Source organism: Podarcis pityusensis, assembly GCF_964106645.2.
Source record: "Podarcis pityusensis genome assembly, chromosome: 7".
NCBI classification, from domain to species: Eukaryota; Metazoa; Chordata; class Lepidosauria; order Squamata; family Lacertidae; genus Podarcis; species Podarcis pityusensis.
This window is the reverse complement of record NC_138031.1, coordinates 34034695-34056898: the sequence shown is the minus strand read 5'-3', so window position 1 is coordinate 34056898 and position 22204 is coordinate 34034695. Positions and strand designations below refer to the sequence as shown.

The window sequence follows — 22204 nt, the reverse complement described above, 5'->3', positions numbered from 1 at the left end:
AGTAAGAAACACAAAGGAATATTAATGTTTCTCCCAAGCTGAAAGCTGTGTTTTTACACTGAACCATCAAAACCATAGTTACCCTTCCTATTACACTGGCATCATAGTTTTAGGATACATACATCCGCCGAAAAGCAAATGCTTTTTGCAGCATTTGTTTATGTCACAAGGTTTTAAAGAGAAGGTTCTGCTTTTGGTCCTGTGCATAAGAAATTTACTAGAATTTATAGAGCACCTACAGCTGTGTTACAGCTATGAAAGGAGAAACAAGACCCTTCTCCTTAAGAGTTTAAAACCTAAAATAGAGGATTAAAAAGGATATGATAGGCAAATGTGAAAATATGCAGATAAGAGAATGTAAGAGCGCTGCTGGAGCAGACCATCCAGCCCAGTACCCTGTTTCCAACCATGGCTAGACAGATTCAAGGAAACCCACAAGCAGGACATGAAGGTCACAGCATCATTTCTCTGACTCCAGGACTAACTTGTGGCACAGCCAGCATCCCCTATTTGAATGTGTGGGTGCAGGGAATTGGGGAACTGGTTGGTGTCCTTTTAGTCCCTTTAAGCTCCTTATCTTCCTAGCTGCCTGATTTATATTTATACCCAGGCATGGCACTGTGACAATACATTAATTATACATGAGTGACAAATGCCCTTTAAACATTTCCCTGTACCAGGGATTAAGATCGGTTTCCAGTCTGGAGACCATAGGTCTAAATAAATTCTTTCTTCACATATGCTTTGGGACCTGTAAATCCGAACAGCAGCACTCACTCCCAATGTCCCTGGGATCTCAATGTCACTGATTATTATGGTGTTTATATTTCCTGCTCCCTGTTGTTCCTGTTGCTACACCCTGATGGCTCCTCCAGGTGCCTCAGAATTGGAAAAGCCTGCAGGAACTCAGGAGCTGTGGAATTAGTTAGCAGCTATCTTGACAATACGCGGGTGGTGCTGTGGGTTAAACCACAGAGCCTAGGACTTGCCGATCAGAAGGTCGGCGGTTCGAATCCCTGTGACGGGGTGAGCTCCCGTTGCTCAGTCCCTGCTACTGCCAAACTAGCAGTTCGAAAGCACGCCAAAGTGCAAGTAGATAAATAGGTACCGTTCCGGCGGGAAGGTAAACGGCGTTTCCGTGCGCTGCTCTGGTTCGCCAGAAGCGGCTTAGTCATGCTGGCCACATGACCCGGAAGCTGTACGCCAGCTCCCTCGGCCAATAAAGCGAGATGAGCGCCGCAACCCCAGAGTCAGTCATGACTGGACCTAATGGTCAGGGGTCCCTTTACCTTTACCTTTTATCTTGACAATGCATGCCCCACAAGGTTGCAGGCTTCTGTCCCTCCTCTCTCTGTGTGTCCTAGTGCCTGCAGAATTTTGCTGAACACTTCTGTTTTCACACTGTTTCTAATTTGGTGGAACCTACCATACAAGACCTGGATGTCAATGACTTCCTGGTGTCCAACATCCCAAAGTCTGGGAATCAAAGATGGGGCCCAGTGATGTCACAAGGTGGCTAACTCCTGAGTGGAGAAAAAGGCTGGCAAAGGGGCAGCCAGATAAGTGAAGGAGATGAAAATTAGCAATAAACTATACAAGATGTCCCTGCATTTTGCTCTAGGGTGCTTTGGCCTCTTGGAATGGCTTCTTGGAACGGCTATCTTGTTCCCCTGCACTTATATTGCCTAGTTCTGCCTCACCATCATGTGGACAGTCATAAATACGTTCATCCCTTAAAGGTAAAGATAAAGGGGCCCCTGACAGTTAAGTCCAGTCGCTAACGACTCTGGGGTTGTGGTGCTCATCTCACTTTACAGGCCAAGGGAGCTGGCGTTTGTCCATTTCCACAGACAGTTTTTCCAGGTCATGTGGCCAGCATGACTAAGCTGCTTCTGGTGAAGCCAGAGCAGCACACGGAAACGCTGCTCTACTTATCTACTTGCACTGCGTGCTTTTGAACTGCTAGGTTGGCAAGAGCTGGGACCGAACAACAAGAGCTCACCCCATAGCGGGACCTCGAACTGCCAACCTTCCTATTGGCAAGTTCAAGAGGCACAGTGGTTTAAACCACAGCGCCACCCACGCCCCATGTTCATCTCTTAGGAATGATTAATTTGAAACCAGATGATCCTAAGTTCCTGTTGACTTTCCCCCCTGGTATCAGTTTAAAAGCTGCTCCGCTACCTTTTAAAAATGTTGTTTGGTTGCACTCTGGAGCAAGTGGAGTCCATCCCTTTTATACAGACCTGGTTTGTCCCAAAATGTTATTCAGATCCAAACCCCTTCTCCTGACACGATCATCTCATCCACTCATTGACACTCCTCACCTCTGCCTATCTAAGCTACCCAGTATGTGGCACAGGCAGCATTTAAGAAAGAAATAACTTGATGGTGCTGACTTCGACCTCCTTACCTAACAATCTACATTTAGCTTCCAGGACCACAGAAGTACATTTCCCACTTCACTGGTGTCAACATGCACCACAAAATCCTGTAGACTGGCAGCTCTAACAACTCATACGAACAAGACAGCCCCCAAAGATAGAAATAGGGACAATGATTTACCAAGGAACTGGTACCATAAAACAAGGATGGTTGGAGCATATGCTAAAGATGCAACACATGATGTTGGAAAGGTACTTCAAAAGTTGCAGAACACAGAGCATCTTCAGGCATTTGGTCCAAACTAAGAGGTCTGCCAAGCATATTGCTCCTGCAGCATGGTGGCAATGCCTGTGTATAACATGGCTCTGACTCCTCTTGCTTGTCACTTCTCTCAAACTGCACCATTTTCTGCATCAAGTGAAATAAACTGATAAACATTCAAAAATACACAAAGTTAAGGAACAAAGAATGTGAAAGCATTAAAAAGCTTGTTTTAATTCAATTTAAATCCTTCCATTTATGCTACTATTTTCTAGGAATATTATTTACTAATATATAACTAGACCAAATAAATATGGATTCAAGTTAGCTATTTTTGCTACACTTACTTTGACACTTTAGTTTGCTTCTATGCATAGTTTACTCAGAAGCAATTCCCACCAAGTTCAATGGGACTAAGCTCACTCCCCAATTAAGTGCACATAGGGCTGAATCTTTATATCCAATTAGCATCTACATAGTCAATTAGCAAAACACATTTCAGTTTAACATGTTGTGTAAAGGGCTTTCTATGTTTACTCAAGCCCCAAAATTCTGTGAAATTACATTAATGCCATGTTCTTAACAGACATTATATAGGCAATATTGATAGAGTATTGTATCTTATCCTGTAGCTAGTTCCAGCTTCACTACTGCCATGGCTGTCAGTGGCAGAGCTGTAGACCTAGTCCCTGATTGTTCTGTTTACTGAAATAGACACATGGAATTTATGCAACCAATACCATTCACACAGAATGATAGAGCTGGAACCAAAGGGGTTTTGTTCAACAAATCTGATTACCTTTTGAGAAAACTATGCCTATAATTCTCACATTGGGCAAACTTGAAATGGAAAATGTGAAACACAATTTTAAAAGAAAAAAATATTATCACTAATGATTTCTTATTAATATCACACGTCATTTAGAAGGGCAAGAATTCACAAGCAACTTTAGACTAATTTATTAAGTGAAATAAGAGTTGCCAACTTTTATTGGCTACTGATGCTTTTTTGCCAGTACAATTGGCTTACTGGGTGACATTAGCAGGAGTATGTGTAGGTTCCCATGGCCTAATATCACACCAGCTGATTTCTGCACACTGTATAGTTGTTAAAGGTCAAAAGCAGGCCCAGCTGGGGGTTTTCAGGTCAACTGGCAAGCCTTGCATTTAAAGGCTGCAATGGAAAAAGAGGAAATTCAGCAGATAAATCACATACAAGCACTCTAAATCTCCTGTTCCACTTTTTTCTGAAGGCTCTTCTGTGCCTTAAAAAGCTGCCTGTTGAAAATTCAACCCCATGCCTCTCAAACTATTCTTTACTTATCTCCTGGGTTTCTTCTCCTTATCTCTTTTCGATGTAATTTCTAATCCCTTGCCTTACCTGAACTGTAAACCCTTCAATAATGTGGCTGTCTGTGAGAATCCTGCTTAGCAACTACATGCTTCTTTACTTCCAGAAATAATAAGCAAGTCCATTGACTAATATTGGCCACAAAAATGCCTTTTTAATGAAACTACCATTAGAGGAAAGCACATACTAGACTTTCCCCTTGACCTAACACAACAAGCCATTTCTCAAAAGATGCAGGAGAAACTGAGAAATCTTTCTAGGGGGGAAAATATTTCAGCACAGCCTTTGAAAGAAAAACACACATAACAGCTGTCAACATGCCAGAGTCAAGCTTCAAATCACTTTATTGAACCATTTTATAACTATAAGCCATAAAACCGTATTTCCCCTAATTTCTCATTATTATAGCAGAATGTGTTCCCAGCCAACTCACCATTAACATATAGGCACAATTATGGCCTCATAATGCAAATGATATACATTAAGATATATTACTGAGGATAAAGTCTGAATATCCAAATTTATTGCTACTCAGAATTATAGAGTTGGAGGAGATTTTGCGCAGCCTAATAAAATTCCCTGCTTGGTACAGGAAATCCAGAATTGGAGCATCCCCAACAAAAGGCTATCCAGTCTCTGCTTAAAGACCTCGAGCAAAAGTGAGTCTACTATCCCTCTAGGTCAGGGGTCCTCAAACTTTTTAAACAGGGGGCCAGTTCACTGTTCCTCAGACACTGTTGGTAGCCGGGCTATAGTTTGAAAAAAATATGAACAAATTCCTATGCACACTGCACATATTGTATTTGTGGTGCACAAAAAAACAGTAAAAAAATTTCAATATTTACAATATTTTAAAGGCATTGCACATGGTGACATCATGGGCACTAGCCAATTTGCTCTGTTCTGCCAGAAATATAAGGATCTCCATCTGCAGAACGTGAACCTTTTCAACAAGATATATTTGGATTAAATGCAGTGCAGTTGCTCTAAGGGTGAAGACATTGGAAGAGACAGCATAGGCAGAGCATAGCCATCACGACTAGTAGCTGTTGATAGTCCAATCCAGCAATTTCCACAGTTTAACTTGGTGCAGTGTGCATGTGGTTTCTGTGGGCTTAGAAGTATGTGACAATGGGGGGGGGCACTTGTGTTACACACAGGTCTTTGGAGATTAAACTCTGATTGCAAGAAATGGTCAAAGGAGGAAGAAAGAAGGGGAGGGCGGATGAGAGGGGGGGGCAGGAGAGGAATGACCAGGTCCACTTAAAGGGAGAGGCTCTTGGAGATTTCTGAAACCCCAACTGTTGGGAGGCAAGGGAAGTGACCGGGAAAGGGGACCTCCCTGCCACTTGGCCACAGGCGAAGGCGAAGTCTGCAAGCGCTGCCAACCAGAAGGAGAAGCTACAATGGAAGTAGCAGCCCTCGCTGGGATCCCACAGAGAATCCGTGGCATCGGTGTGAGCACTGGCTGTTGCCGGTCAACACTGGCTCTGCTCTGCCAGAGCACTGGCTCTACTCTGCCAGAGGCAGGCAACGGCCAGCACGGGTCTCTTTCCCCTCAGCGCAAGCAGGTGAAACTCACAGGTTAAGGCTCAGCGTATTGATTCCCCTCAGTCGCCATCACCGCCCTCAGAGTCCAGGTGACTTTGGCTTGGGGATTTGCAGGAAAGGAAGTGGGTCTCCATGAGGAGATTTCACCCCTCCCGTTGCAAGAATCTGCTGATTTTCCAGAGACGAGGGGGCGGATTGTGCTTGCTACTTATTCCACTCCAGCCTCACTTCAAAAGGGAGACGGAGTGTTATCTCTGTGTAGACAAGGTCGCTGCAGAAAGCAGCTGTAACACTCAGTGCAGTCCAGCGTCTCCATTTATATATAGTTTGTATAGTACAGTAATAATAATAATAATAATAATAATAATAATAATAATAATAATAATTTTTTATTTATACCCCGCCCTCCCCAGCCAAGGCCGGGCTCAGAGCGGCTTACAAGCAATAATAAAAACAAGATGAATGATTACAACTTAAAAACAAAAATAAAATACAACATTAAAATAATGGAACATTAAAATATTAAAATGTAGCCTCATCGCAGGAGGAGAAGGAAAAGAAAAAAGAAAGAGAGGGAGGGAGGGAATCAAATTGGCTCCAAGCCAAAGGCCAGGCAGAACAACTCTGTCTTACAGGCCCTGCAGAAAGAAATCAGATCCTGCAGGGCTCTGGTCTCATGAGGCAGAGCGTTCCACCAGGCCGGAGCCAGAGTTGAAAAGGCCCTGGCTCTGGTTGAAGCCAATCTAACTTCCTTAGGGCCTGGAACCACTAGGGTGTTGTTATTTATGGACCTTGAGGCTCTCCGTGGGGCATACCAGGAGAGGTGGTCCCGTAGGTACGAGGGTCCTAGTGAATAAAAGAATATATTCTTCAGCGCTGTCGTCCGAGTGATTTATGCTCTGCTGTACTCTGCTGTGCACGACTGTCTTCTGGAAGTAAGTTTAGTGCTCACAGCTCTAAGTTGTGAGTCCACAGCACTTAGACCTGTTCCTGCAGAAGAAGGTCTCTGGAAGTGCTACCCCAGCTCGCCTGGCCCCTTCGGGGCTGAAGTGGTTGAGCCCAGTCGGTGGCACTGGCTCAAAGGCGAAGCTGACACTCCAGGTAATCTTAACTCTCTTAAGGCAGGCTGTAAATGCACACGAAAGTGTGACGGCATGATGACTCCCCTTCTCTCCTGTTCCCTGCGATTTGACGTGGAACGGGAGAATGAAAAGCAAAATGTGGCACTCAAAACAAATGACTGTCGAGGGAGGGAATAGTTGAGTAAGAAATTGCCTTTGCGCAAGAAAGACGAAGGAAAGGAAACCGGGGAAAGAAAGGGAAGCGAGAGGAGCGGCTTTTCGGTTGAAACTGTCAGGAAGCAAAGTGGGGAGGGCGGGAAGTGCCAAGCGAACCAGGGAAAAGAGGCCGCTTAGTAAGGCGGTGGGAAGAAAGGAGCATGGAATGAGAGAAAACCTCAGGGTTCAGTCCACAACAGCCTCACAGCTCCTGGGGCTCCTCTGTACCTTGTCGAGCTAGAGCAGCCTCTCTCCCGACCGACGAGGCCTCGCCTTCCCCAGCCCTCTGGACCCCCGTGTTCCCTGGCACCGCCCACCATGTTCCTGTACCGCTAAAGTTTTGGGCCAAGACCTATTAGACAGCGGCGGGTTCTGCAATTGCCGGGCGGGCCGGATACAGGACCCTGGCAGGCTGGATGTGGCCCGTGAACCGTAGTTTGAGGGTCCCTGCTCTAGGTAATTGGTTCCGTTGTCATACTGGTTTTTCCACTGTCAAACTGCTCTTCTTAAGATGCTTCCCCTAATGTTCAAGCAGTTTCTATTCTCTGGCCCAAGGATTAGGTCTTGGGTGCTTGTCCCAAATATCTAGCATTCTGAGTCAGATCTGTCTTATTTAATATAAGACAGGGTTACTCACTTTGTAAGCCCAGAACAAGAGGCTATTTCTCCATTTTTCTGCCTTTGCTGAACATCTGCATGCACTTTGCATGCACATACAGTCCACAAGGAATTGTAGGACCTCAGGCTGAAAAAGGTTCTCCACACCTACACAAAAGCTTCAAATTGTGGTTATCTCTCTCCCCCTCTCCCCCCCCCCTTTTGATTGCCACATTTAATGTCCTTATGAAATAAGGCAAGTTTACTACCATTATATAAGCAGGCTAGCTTTGATGAAGGCATGAATTATTTAGAAAGCCAAAAGATACTTACCCGGTAGTATATGGTATGTTTATCCCCCCTAGATTAATGCTTTCGCATCCAACAATGAACAGTGTTGAAAAGCAGAGCAAAGACACACCACTGCAGATCATTGCCAGCTTTGCAGACTCTCTTGCACTGAGCTTGAGTTTTTTTATAATGTAGCCCCCTAAGACAATACCAACACCAGCACTTGGAACAATGATCACACCTGATTAAAAGGAAAGAAAAGGGTAAAATTAAAACACTTTCTATGTTACAAAGAATGAAAGAATAAAAGGGGGCGGGAAGAGAAAAACCTTCCCCACCAGTGTGGCTGTGAAATTTCTACACTATTTTTATGATAAAACACTAAATATCCCATCCTTAAATTCAAGCAGAACTCTAAGGATGTCATGCAAAGACAAAACAATATGACCCCATTGCCTAAGGCTGGTTCTCACACAACCAGATGAGGCGATAATTGGGCAATTTCATGATTGCCCCGCACACATTGAATCTGCTTAAGATCGGCCTCAGAGGTCCTGTCTGTGGACTCACCATCCAGATCCATCAAAGTGGTCAGAACTAGAGACAGGTCATTTTGGTGGTGGCCCCCATATTTGTGGAATGCCTTCCCTAAAAAGGCACACACACACACATATCATACTGGATTTTATGCAGACCTTTCAAGCAGTTTTTAATGAAAATGTGTGCTGCTGTGCATGGTCTTAACCACTACTGCTTTAATGTATTCAGATTGATTTTATTAGTGCTTGAAGTATACGATAAATTCTATAGTGATTTTTATTAGCATATGAAGCATATAATAAATTCTATTGTTGTATTTTGTGTACCAGAAGGGGGGGGCAATATACAAATTCTGAAGTAATAGTCTTCCATACAAAATTAAAAATCAGTGCATATGAAAAACACACACCTAGATATGAAGGAGAAGGAATCTAACTAGCCTAAGCCTTCTCTGTGACATGCTACTTTTCTGGCAGGGTTTTTCTTCTTCATGGAGGAGCATTTAATCATATGTTCATCACCTTAAGTGAAAAGTAGTGCAGCCCAAAACGCAACTTAACCGTCACAGCAATTCTTCATGAGAACTTCACCACAGCAAAAAAGTGTCAGAATTTTCACTACCCTTCAGTTATGTCAAAGGATTAATAAAAGCTTCCTTATGATTTTTCCAGAAGCAGCAGAAACAGAATAAATAGAGCTATTGTTAAATACAAGCAGAAATATTGCTTTGTTTTCATGCTAGGCTGGGAAGGGAACCAGCTCCAAGTGTTGTTGGAAAATACATGAAATTCAAGAGAATTAAATTAAGTTTCTAATTGGGTGATAATTCTTTATTTAGATACAAACGTGGTATAGATTGTAATTCATTTCCTTTTAGATGGGATTTCATGACTAAGGATTATTTTATGGAACTGTCTTCCTGATGCTAGATCTAGTTTTTGAAAAGTCTCAACAGAGAGAGAGAGAGAAAATAGGGGGGGGAATGCATCACGGCCTAAAATATTTATATCTATCTATTTATTGCAAGTGGCAAAGCAAAGTCAAAGTAAACACATGGAAGGATGGTAAATTAACTGGATCTGCAAATCAATTACTTCACAGTAAGAAATTCTGTACTAGCAAGGTGTGGACTATATGGGAAACAAGTAAGAGCCTGAGAAACCAAAGGGCCTACTTTTGGCCTGTTGTTGCATCTCTACAAAATCTCCTCAGAATTTGGGAGCTCCTTTCCCTTTGATCTCTTCCCTCCTACCAACTGCTTCCTTGACATTTGAACTCACAGTTATCCCTGCACATGGAGTTCCTTCTATTTTAAACAAATATTTCATTATTTCTCATGGCAATCAAGAATAAGAAACACTGTAGTTATTGTGCAAAACTATAAACCAAATGTACTAAACTCATTTGCTTTGTTTTCCTTTTGAGAATCTAGGTGATATTTGTTTATGCTCCCTATATAGGCCCTTCTATTAATGAGCAACTGTACCACTAGAAATAAGTGGTAAACAATTTATAGACTCCAAGAAGCAGATTAAAATCAAACTGACAAAACGGACTTTGTAAAGGCCACACGGGAAACAACACATATTCTTTTTGACTATGTACTGTATATGAAATGCAAAGCAATGCATTCTGAAAAGAGCACTCGGTTATGCCATGATTTGCTCAAAGGAGATTCCAAAGTTAAGCATGTGCTAAGCAAGAGTGTCACATGTCATTTTCAAATCTAGTATCTGATTGCTTGCTACTGTGTCACACATAAGTTACTTTCCAAAGACAGCTAAGAATGGATTCTGAATGTGCCAAATATGCTACTGTATTAAGTGCCCCAAACCAAGAATAGTTTTGAGTCAGCAATATCCAGTTTCTGTCCTTGAGTTGGCGTCAAAAGGTTGCAGCAAAAACTTTTCCAACATTGGAGAAAATAATAATATACAAATACCTATTGTATGGTTTTCACAAGTGGTACTAGGCAATCTTAAACAAGGAAATAGACTCCACTGAGTAGAGTGAGGCTTAAATGTGAAGAAAAAATGGACAGAATTGGGCTGTGAGAAAGACCTTTTTCAAAAATCTAAGTTGATCCAAAAGTATACATCAACTAACCAGTTTCTGTCTCTCTCATTCTTGGGTTGGACATTAGCAATTTCTCATATCAACCTTAAGGCTTGGTTTACCCTGACTTTATGAGTACACATCTAATACTAGGCAATGATACAATTAAGGCCCTTGGGTATGCCATAAAACACAGAAGCAACATTCGTTAAGAGCCTGAGTAGCTTCTGTACTAATCACATGGAATTACAAGACTGTCAATCAAAATAGCCTTTACTGTATTTTATGTTATAGAATGAACAACTTCCATATGCTGTGGAGGTGTCCATACAGGATTGTCTGCGCCAATTTTCTTTATTTCACCATTTGTACAAAACGTCTCTTAGTTACTCCCCTTATAAAAATTTATTAAAATATGGAACGTTTCAACTAAGTTTCTCCTGCCCCTATAGGAATTCCATGTCAAGGTGCTTCCATTACTTCTCTTCATCTCTTCTAACTACACAGTTTTAACTACCCTTCCTAGACCTCTTCTTTGGCAGTAAATAGAAAGTGTTTTCCCATTCAAGGACTCTAGAGCAGTGAAGTCTTGCCAAGATGCAATTTACATTAGGCTATTTTAGTTTAGCTAAATGGGTCCTTTCTAAGTACATTTATAAACCTTGATAATTATGTTAGCTGGCTTTTTAAAGGAGGCTAAACTATTTCATATAGGATGATCTTGGGGAAGGGTTTAGTGTTTGCAGGTTGATTTTATGGTGCCACCTTTTAAAAAATGAATTGTTTTAACTATGTTTTATGCTGTCTCAACGATAATGTTGGTTTTAATATTTAATGTATTTTGTAATCTGTTTTGAGTATGTGGCCAAAAGATGGGAGGGTATATAAGGCATATTACGATCGCCACCACTGGAACGCCCAAATTCAGAGCAACATCCATTTGATTCTCAGGTGCTGGAAGCAAACATTATGGAATAGCCTTGTTTCCAATTAACTCAGAGGCCTGCAAATAGTCACTGCTGGGAGAAAATAGATGGACCTTTGGGTTGATTCAGCTTGGTAATTGTGATGTTTTAATGCCTTTACATGGAAATTCATACAAGAGCTATATAGATTTAAATAACCAGAGTAATAGTTTCAGTTATTGCTGAGATGAAAAATGAGTAAAGATATGGACAGGCCATTTGACCAATGAATGACCTGCAAGCAAGAGAGTGAGACATGCTGAAAGAGCAGTAAAGTTCACTCTTAAGCAATCAGTAGCAATCTAACAGGTCAGGACAACCTTTCGATGGTGCTGGCATTGCCAGAGCAATTTTATTTCCGCATGAGAAAACATTATCACACTACAGGCATGGCAAATTGCTCATATATAAGCAATGGGTACCTATAAGGCCGAATAATTGCAAACTGTAAAACAAACAATTAAAAAGAGCATTGCTGAAACTTTTCTAATAGTTTTCTTTTGCCAGTCACAGAAGAATAATTCTTACAGGTTTCCTTACTGATGGCAATGCCTTACCAGTGTAGATGCTGGCATTAGAAGCTGGGATGCCAAACTGTGACTCGATGAACTTGGGGATGAAGGTAATAAAAGCAGTAACAATGGCACTCTCGGCTGTGTATGACAAACTCACAAAAAGGAATGTCATGTTGCTTAAGATCCTGACAGCTGCTCTTGGAAGTTCTACAAATGACACAAAAATAAAAATAGAAGTATGACACATGAACTTTATATATACATAATGAATGGAAAACAAAAAGAAAATCAGCCTGCTTTGAACTGGATTTGAAGGAATGGTTACCATCCAAGACCTCTTCCTGGGAGTTCCACAATGTGAATACAAAATAATATTAGCATATGTTAGTGCCTTTCCAACATTCCCAAGTGTGTTTCCACAAGTAGAAGTCTTAGGAGTAAATAACTCAGTGACAGACGACCTGCCTTACATGTAAAAGACCCCAGGTCCAATCTTTGGCATCTCATCCTAAACAGATCAGGTAGATGGTGATGGGAAAAATCTCTGTCAAAAATCCTGGAGAGCCAGTGACAGTCAGAGTAGACAATACTGGACTAGACTGACTCAGCATAAGCTAGGATCAGATGTCCAAGTCCCAGGAACTGTAATTGTAGAACTAAATACATAATCCCGTTTGGCAGGCCTTGGTTATACTGAACAGCAGGGTACAGCCCAACATTATATGGATTTCAAAAGTTCCTTTTGATGTGACACTGGTTGTACAGAAGCTACTGCAGTATGGCTCCTTCATGTGCGGGTCAGGAAATGGTCATAAATGAGCCCATGCTGCAGCTCATTCCTATCTGAACACTACTCCTGGAAATGGGGGCACAGTTAGCCTACGGTAGAGGCAGGATGTGTGTTCATCATATTATCCAAGTGACATGGGAAGGGGTTCTGCTACTGTAGTTCCCATGCCACCATGAAAAAAGGAACTGAGTGTAGAGGCAGGAAGAGCATAGTGAGGACCGCTCAGTGTGTCTTATCAGAAATCCTCTACTGCCTCCAGTCCTCAACCTCATAGGGACATTTTGCAGGGCTGATGTTTCAGCAACTGTCTTACATTTAAAAGTGCCAAGAAGAAAGAGACTGGCCAAGCAGACTATAAATGAGCAACACAGAACACAAGAGACGATAGGGGGAAACTACAACAGCAAACACTCTCCTCTGCAACCTCCACTACTTCTCTCCTCACCACAAACACAATGATGTCCCTAACTTTTCATATCACTGCAATGGACATAATTTTTGTAAGCATTTCAATTTGCCAGAGAGAACAATCCTCTTCCTGAACACTGTTCTACCAACACCCGACCCCTGAGCCGCTTGTGGGGACATAGAGGGAGGAGAGGGGAGATCATTCCACTTTGCAGCATAGCCTGACCATTTTCAGGTCAACTTGGCCAAACAGCCAATAAGGGTGATTTCTCCCCCAACGTTTGTAATGAATACTTTTAATAGGGGCCAAGGAGAAGCATTACGGCAAGCCCTGGGGAATTAAAGTGGAGGTGGATGCAGCAATTTTTCATTTAAAATAATGAAGACATATAGCAGTCACTGCAAAAATTCAGCAGAATGCTACTCTGCAACTTTTCCTGACACACAGTCATTTAGAGGACAATGCTGAAAGTCTTATTTCCAGAAGACTTGCTCAGATTTGAACTACGCAAAAGAGAATGGTTGAGGAACTGCATCACAAAGTTTAGATGTGAAGAAAGCCAAAACTAAAAAATGGCATGAAGCACATTTTCTTATAGCCAATTAAATCTGCTGAATTGCTAACTGAGCAATTATGACACTGCAATGTCAAAGAAAAAGAAAAAGGTGACATTTTCAAAGGTGAATATGAAACTGTACCGATATGCCAAGAAATGATGGTGCAGTTTTATGACAATGCCACAACTAGGTCACCAAATGGTGCTAGAATTATATTACAGGCCACAAAAGGTTGTGGGGGGAGTCAGTCGGTCACATTGGAAACCAACTATAAAGCAAGCCCAGATTTTAAAACAACTTCAAACCAACCATGGTTGAAAATCCTGGTTTCTTTGGATTTCCCTGCTCAAAAACTAGTTATTTAATGACTTCCTGATTTAATTGTGACTCATACAAAAGGAAGGAGTGAAGAGGTTGTATGCACTGGCAAAAAGCTTATGCATACATTGTTGAGCCACTATTGGATGACCCTAAATCAGCCTCTATGTACCCCTTTGTGTCTTATTTTCTGCCCCATGTGCTTATGGGCTTTGAATGCCCAATAAGAGTAGTTTAAATAGGATATTATATATATTATTTCTGTTACTAGTACCACCAACTATAATATATTACTTTTGCAGTGTCTTAAAACAGAAATTGTTTCAATTACATTAATGTATAGACAGAATTAAACTGGAGAAAAATGAAGGCAATTGTACATTTGCCCAATAGCAGATAACATATAACTCCTTTGCTTTCCCAATTTGTATAACAATGACTAAATCTTTACATACAGGGCAAGCTGGTTCTGTTCTCTGCTCTGGATGTTATGATATTTCTACTGACAGCTATCTGAACACATTGAGTTGGATCCAGACTCACTAAAATCAATGGGACTTAAGTTGGTTTTGGCAAACAGTGGCTGACACAGAACAAGCCTAACATATCTACTCAGAAGTAAGCTCTACTGAATTCAAAGAGAGTTACCTACTCCCCAGGTAAACAGGATTAGGATTTCAGACTTAGTCTGGATTCAACCCATTGTATCAATTGCTTGATGAGATAGCAGTAATTTGCAGCCAAACCTATACATGCCCACTCAAAAGTAAGTAAAGGTAAAGGGACCCCTGACAATTAAGTCCAATCACAAACAACTCTGGGGTTGCGGTGTTCATCCCGCTTTAAAGGCCGAGGGAGCCGGCATTTGTCCGCTTCCGCAGTCAGTTTTTCCGGGTCATGTGGCCAGCATGACTAAGCCGCTTCTGGCGAAACCAGAGCAGCACACGGAAACACCGTTTACCTTCCCGCCCGAGCAGTACCTATTTATCTACTTGCACTGCGTGCTTTCGTACTGCTAGGTTGGCAGGAGCTGGGACCGAACAACGGGAGCTCACCCTGTTGCGGGGATTCGAACCGCTGACCTTCCAATCGGCAAGCCCAAGCACCACAGTGGTTTAACCCACAGCGCCACCCGCATCCCCAAAAGTAAGTACAGTGGTACCTCTGGTTACGTACTTAATTCGTTCCGGAGGTCCGTTCTTAATCCGAAACTGTTCTTAACCTGAAGCACCACTTTAGCTAATGGGGCCTCCTGCTGCTGCCGCGCGATTTCTGTTCTCATCCTGAAGCAAAGTTCTTAATCCGAGGTACTATTTCTGAGTTAGCGGAGTCTGTAACCTGAAGTGTATGTAACCTGAAGCGCATGTAACCCGAGGTACCACTGTACCAATGCGTTAAAAGGGACTTAACCCCTGGTCACTACACATATAATTGCAACTTCTGGCTACTAAACTTTATACTTTTTTCATCACAAGTTATTAGAATAACCAGCATTGCTCTGCAATTTCCAGTTGGAAGGCACTTTCAGTTTCAGAATTTCCAGTGTCCAGACAATAGTTGTGAATGTAACTAACCCACACCTCATTTGAATATCTGCTTCCTATATTTACCTAAGCACCCGCCAGTTCTCATTTTTAGACAGATGCCGGCATGGAGACCATCTACATGATGAGGAACTAGGAAATCGTGACTGGTGCTATTCCTTGTGGTGATGACAAAAGCTACCATGCAGAGGCTGTTTCCAGCTTATCTAAGGCAGTAACAAAAACTGTTGATCATATTCTTACATTCTTCCACAGCTACATAATCCATATGAGGCCACAGGATTGCGGGACAGGGGAGAGAATGTGGCCACATGATGATTTATGAAGCTGTGGAGGAACATGACAAATGTATTGAATGATCCTGACATGCTTTGCACGGACTGCATGTGCCAGGATGTTGTGATTTACCCAACAGCAACTGTGGATTGGCCAGAGATTACAGTTGGTCCTGAGATAGAATACCATATGCTACAAAACACTGGTTACTCTCCCATTTCCCAAGTGCACTATTATTGCCTATTGGCTTTCATTATCAATTTTCAGCAAAAACTAACAGTAATGGTATGATTTTAAACCTCACCCCAATCTGATATTTAAAAAACATATATTACCTCTAACATTCTTTCCAAATCCCATTGAAGCAGGGACTTCATGGTCTAACTGACTTTTGCTGTTTGCTTTTTCTTTTACAATATCATCATCACTTGAAACATCATCAGCATGCATCTTCTTTTTCTTCTTTTTCTTGTGTCGAGGTGGAAGCTTTTTGGGGAAAGTAAACATTGGAAGTATGACAAAAAGCATCGCAGTGGCACAAAGGAGGAACCCACTCCACCTGAAGTTGAGAGATAAAAAAGAACAATTGCAGCTGAGCTATATGTGTACTGCAACCAGAAACAAAAACTAGTGACTGAGACTGTACAAAGATTCTCTGCATCTTATAAAACAGAAAACATCCAATGTACTTCTAATTATTTCATAAAATATTTCTTTACATGGCGACTAAAATTTAAAAATTGACATACAAGAGTCACAACTAGAATCACAAAGACTCAAACAGCCTGGTCTGCACATAACATTTAAGTGCAGTTTATTAATTAACTATGGTTAATTAATTATGGTTGATTAAGCTATGTGTGAACCCAACCAAGCAGCTTAACTAGGATTTTTGTACTGCCAAATCATGAACTGGCTTCTAAGAGACTGACAAAGCTTGGTTTGCTTTAACTATAATTTGGCATTAAGTATGAATCCAGCACCCTTTTTTAACCACAGCTTGTTTGGCCATCCCATCACAGATGCTCACCAAAGTGTAAAGCCATGAGGCAAGAGCAGCTAGAAAACAAAACCAAATGAGCCATGGTTTATTTGATTGTCTATGGGAGAACTTGTGGTTTGTTTGTTTGTTTGTTTGTTTGTTTGTTTGTTTGTTTGTTTTAAAAACCATAGCTTAAAGTTTAATCCATAAACAAACCAAGGCTTCATATAATGTGCGAATCAAGCCAATATATGATACAAAATGAATTTCTATTAAATCAACAAAAACTAGGTGACAGAATATCAATCAAGTAGGCAAATAGCACTTGCAGTACAAACCAAAATAAGTTTGAAATGAATGTTAAGGCAGACAGCAGGTGTCTATTTCAGCAGTGAATTAAGCATGTCCTCCTCAGCATTTAGTAGGAAACTAAAGTTATGTGGCCACTGGTGCTACTTTTCCCTCATCTCTTTTGTCTCTAGTTACTAAGCTAAATTTGGCTCTCAAACTTCAGTTGCGTTCCAGTTCAGTCAGAGTTTTCTTTTCACCTGTACGGTTGATGTGTAGCAACCAAACAGCCAATCTGAAAGAAAATATTTTCTGGAGGAAAAACATTGCAGAACTGGATGCTGACATGGACTCGGTATTATTCCGTCCTAATATTCTATTCTGTGTGTGGTTCACATGGGTTACCTTACTCTACCTGTGTTAGATTTTCCAGAATGAATATATACCGGTAGAGAGAGCTGGAGACCTCCCACATTCCTAGGTCACCAGCTGCTGGCCATTAAGTAGCTGAGTGTACCATCTGCAGAACACCAATTAAGGAGCATCTGGTAGAAATAAGAAGCCATAGGCTTTATGGCTACTCAGTGCCTTGTAAATGTGCCTAATTATAGCACAGCACCCAGTTATTTCTGGCAGATGTTTGGCACTGAATGTCTGGAAAATCTAAGGCCATATTTCTTCAAATTAAGATCACCACTATTATTGTCATGGTTAGATTGTTCATGGTTAGATTGTTAACTCCCTTCACTGCGACTCTTATATAATTATTGCTGCTCCTTTAATGTCGTTGCAGCTGTTTCTAACCCACTTGCTGCTAAAACTAAACAGTGCTTTGTCAACTTGGCTATCTCAGCGAACAGCAAGAAGAAATTAGGGTGCTAAAGTTGTTAACACTAATCAGATATCATCATGGTCAGTACCTGGATGGAAGAATGTTTGATACATCTATAGGAAGCTACTCTGTGCTCCCAACAGAAGGGGAATGTGATTAATTGAGATTAATTAATCTGAAAATGCACTGATACAGCATGGGCTGCTTGGCAAGCGAAACACAACAAGTAAGAATTGTCCTGTTGGTTCTAACCAAAAGGTCTATCTACTCCAGCATCTCTGGGAAACTCACAAGCAGGGCATAAAGGTGATGCCCATCTCTGTTGTTTGTGCCTGGCAACTTATGTTTAAAGTCCATTCAGCTATCTTGCCCACAAATCTGCATAAATCTTTTATTGTGACAACCCCTCTGTTGCTCAAGTAGACATGTTAGAGCATCATAATTTGTGCCAGTACAATGTCTCACAACAGCAAGCTATAAAATGAGAATGCATGACTAATTATGCAAATTGAATTATTCTCACATATTAACTCCTATATAGTTGGAAGTGCAGAAGTGTAGCTGGATATTGGCACAGAAACACACACACATACTCCAGGAAGGGAATCTAAAGGCTTTGCTGCAAATGCTAAAGTACTTGGTTTCTAAAAACCTTTTTAACTTTGAATATTTATTCATATTTCTACATGTACAACTAGCAAACAACAGAAAAAAATAAGTGACAAACCAGCAATCAATCTGGTTAAACAATCCACAGATGCATCACGCACTGCAGTTACTCTAAACTCAGAACTGCCAAGGACACGGTCAAATGTTAAGCTGCTTTAACCACCTTCAAAAAGATGTTATTAGCTGGATCATGAAGCCAATGTCAATGGTCATTCTCATGCATAACAGACATACGGCTGCAACTTACCAGTTACCGATGAAACGAGGGTCACTCTGGTCAATATAAACAGTACTTCTAGGATCCACATAAAACCCAATAAGAACTCCGCCTAATAAATATCCTGCTGCTGGACCAAGTGCTCCCATTACATACATGATGGCTGAAAAAAGAAAAGCAAAAGCCAACCCAGGACATGTCAAAATATACCATATTACAGACATTACAATATTAAAGCAGAATGCTAAAGTAATAAAAGTTTTCACAGATAGAAAGAAAAGGAAGACGAGTGCTTTCCTATGATTTTGCACATTCTAAGAGTAGCCACTCCTGCCTTTTTCTACAGTTCCTATTGTTTCTCCACCCCCTTGCAACCACATACAGGATTGCCTTCTAAAAAGCAAGTTCCATTCCTGCTGCATGCTAATGAATGGTAACATCATACCTTTTTGACACTTCTAAATTTAAGCGGCTAGATATTTCAAGGTATTTTTTCATTCCTTATTTTCAGAATAAGGAAAAACTATTTGCAGTGTCTGATTATTGACATATAAGCAAGTGGAGTAGGTAGACAACAGGGGAGGGGACAGACTGTGCTGGGGGGGAGTGTCCTTTTACATGAGGCTTGGGCTTTTTTCTGGCAAGGGTCCTTGGGAAGGCGAAAGATAGAGCCAGAATTCCAGGCAGGGGCCACATGGGACAGAACCACCTTGGCAGACTGGGGCAGAGGCATGGGGATGGCATGCAGAATGCACTGTACTGTGTGGAACAAGCCCCTCTTGAGATGTAATACTCTGAACTCTTTCCAGAGTAGGCCCAGGTATAAATATGCATATCTTTTGGGGAATACATGATTTGCACCCAAATCATCTGCATTTACCACTGGAATGTGCAGCAGCTATTTAGTCTAAACAGACATTACAGGGCATTTATTTAGTAATGCTGAAGACAAGTTTCACAGTTAGCAGAAATACTGTACTGTATTACAAAGATAAAAATAACAAATGCAGGCTATATTCCATTAGAGATGGGAATGCTGCCTAAAACTTAAAAATTATTATGAAGATACTGTATGCGGTCCTCCGTTTCTGTAAATATATCTTACTGGCAATATAAATATTAAACACCCTGACCCTTAAAATAATGTACTTAACTCTTCAGTGCATAAATGGAAATTAGGAAGTGGTCCCCTCCATTAACAAGTTACCAATCCCCACTGTGGTGAAATATGATCCTGAATAGTCAGGCAATTGTGGTAAGATATGGAAAGTGAAACTAAAACTAGGACTGAAGCACAAGTAAGGTGGGCTGTTCACTTTTAGACAATAAAAATGCCTGCCATTCATTAAGTACCCACTATGAAATTTTAAGTAGCTAATGAAGAAGAATTCCTAGCCTAAAACTTATTTACAATTCTATATAGGAATATATATTTGCCTATTAATATAGAACTAGTGTGGAGTGTCAGGAGCTACCCATGAATTTTTAGAAAGCAACAAAAAATGATTTCTCCCCCCATAATTAATAGTGTAATTTGTGAGTTTGGACCTATCACACCAAAAAATGACTGAAATCATGCGCCAAAGTCATATTTCAGTCCATGATTTCATCCTTACAACTTTGTGAGGCTGGAAGATAGAGACTGGTCCAAGTTCGGCCAATGAGGATCATAGCCTAGTATGCAGTTGAACCCCAATCTCCTTGATCCTAGTCTGACACTTTAACCACTGCACCATACTGGTCTGTGGGATTGTAAAGAATTTCAAATGCCGTACCATAATTAGTTTGAATTAATGAGGAAGGAAGTTGGGCAGAGCAGTCCAAAACTATGATTTCTAGGGGGTTTGGTTGAAGTGGTGTCCACTGGCCCACTGATTAGGAGCACTTGAATGTCCCTGCCTAAATAGGAAGTGGACAGACACTACCATTGGTAGGCATGCCACTGGTGGTAGTTTCACTGCACCAGCCTGGTCCTGGGAGCTAGTGCAAAAAGAGACATTCTGTCCCGCCCCCCCCCCCGTCTCCCGCAAGACCTTCTACCCTACTGGGTTCAAGTGGTGGTGCTCTGACCATGTCACTCTATCAAGTCCTATGCGAACAATGACCATTGGGTAAGTTTTAGCGTCCTACCTAACTCAACTTTTATTTTTTTTACAATTAATATAGCGGATATTGTCTTTAAAACTTCTTAAGTGAAGCACCATTCCTATGTTATAAATTAATCATAGTTCCTGTCTTGTGGTAACAGTGCTATTTTTGAAGCTTCAGACTTACATTAGTATAACTGAAGAGTGCTTCCAAAGGAGGTGGCTGCTTTTAAAAGCAACAGCTAGGGAAACAAACTTGGATTCACTTTCTGTTGTCTTGCCAAACTTAATTCACCCAGACCTTATGGAGTCTGCATAGATCTCACTCAAAATCACAATTAAAGCTCTCCAAAGATTAGCAATGTCTAGGAAGCAGTCAGATTATTCCCCCAATGCAGAATAAATTATATATTGTACTGTGTATCATTTATAACAACTGAAGTATCTCCTACAATACAAAAAGGGATGCTACTTTTTCCAGTACTAAGAAAATAAGCACAAATTATCATCAATAGAGGTGTCTGGCAGAAGGTTAAGGACACACAAGAAAAAAATACCTGTGAAATTCACTGTCACATATAGGGTTGATCGGCAGCTTAAACAAGCTTTAGAAAAGGATCAGACTCAAGTCTTCTTCAGCCATTCTTAATTTGTATCCATGGAGGAGGTTGGGACAACATGCACTGACCCAGCACTCCTGACCTTTCCCCATTAAGTGGTAATGTCTGAAACGGGGTTGTTAGTGCATTTGACCAAATGTACTTAAACAGTTTTCCCCAGTCAAAAACCCTGAAGAATCAGAATTCCCAACACACTGAGGGTTTACAGTTCAGCTGAACAAACCAGCTTTAGGTCAGCAACCTGCCCTTAAGAGAAAGTTGGACAGCGCAGGAGCAGTGCATGTGATCCCTCCACAACCCCCATGGAAAACAATTAAGAATGTCTGATGCTTACAAGTACAGTAATGGAGAACAGGTCTACCAGAAGCTATTATGTGTGATAACCTAGTGGAATTTCTAGGTTCAAAAACAACACATCTCTGCATTCCAGATGCTTGGGACAAACAACAGAGAAGGCCATCACGCTTGTGATTTTGCAGGGGTATATGGCTGGTTGCTATTAGAAAGAAATAATGGGTTTTCACATGTACCTTACTTATTTTCATATGGCAAAATTCATATCAACCACATTATGGAAAACACTGACTTCTGAACATTTTTCAGCACATTAATCTTACCACATGGAATGGATTTAAAGACCTTTTAAACAGCAGCGCAAAGCAGACCTTTTCCACGCCAAAATACCTAGAATAATAATCATCAGCATTTAGACTCACTTTTTTTTTCTTGCTGTGTTCCTTACAACAATCCTGTAAGATAAGTCCCTACCAATTGGGGAGTGGAAGGAGGGAGACAGAGAGGCATGCCATGGCATCTGGTGAGTTTAT

The 22204-nt window shown here is 41.2% G+C and overlaps 1 protein-coding gene across 4 annotated transcripts in view; it reads right to left on the bottom strand.

Annotated features, from left to right (window-relative positions):
• The window catches only part of SLCO5A1 (solute carrier organic anion transporter family member 5A1), a 60437-nt gene that overhangs the window by 12862 nt on the left and 25371 nt on the right, over window positions 1-22204 (bottom strand). For all 4 annotated transcript variants that reach the window (XM_081013346.1, XM_081013348.1, XM_081013349.1 and 1 more), the window contains 4 exons: window positions 18701-18833; window positions 16018-16241; window positions 11831-11995; window positions 7756-7954 (listed from right to left, as the gene is read on the bottom strand). In XM_081013346.1, coding sequence (XP_080869472.1) covers window positions 7756-7954; window positions 11831-11995; window positions 16018-16241; window positions 18701-18833 — 721 coding nt within the window. The remainder of the gene's footprint in view (window positions 1-7755; window positions 7955-11830; window positions 11996-16017; window positions 16242-18700; window positions 18834-22204) is intronic.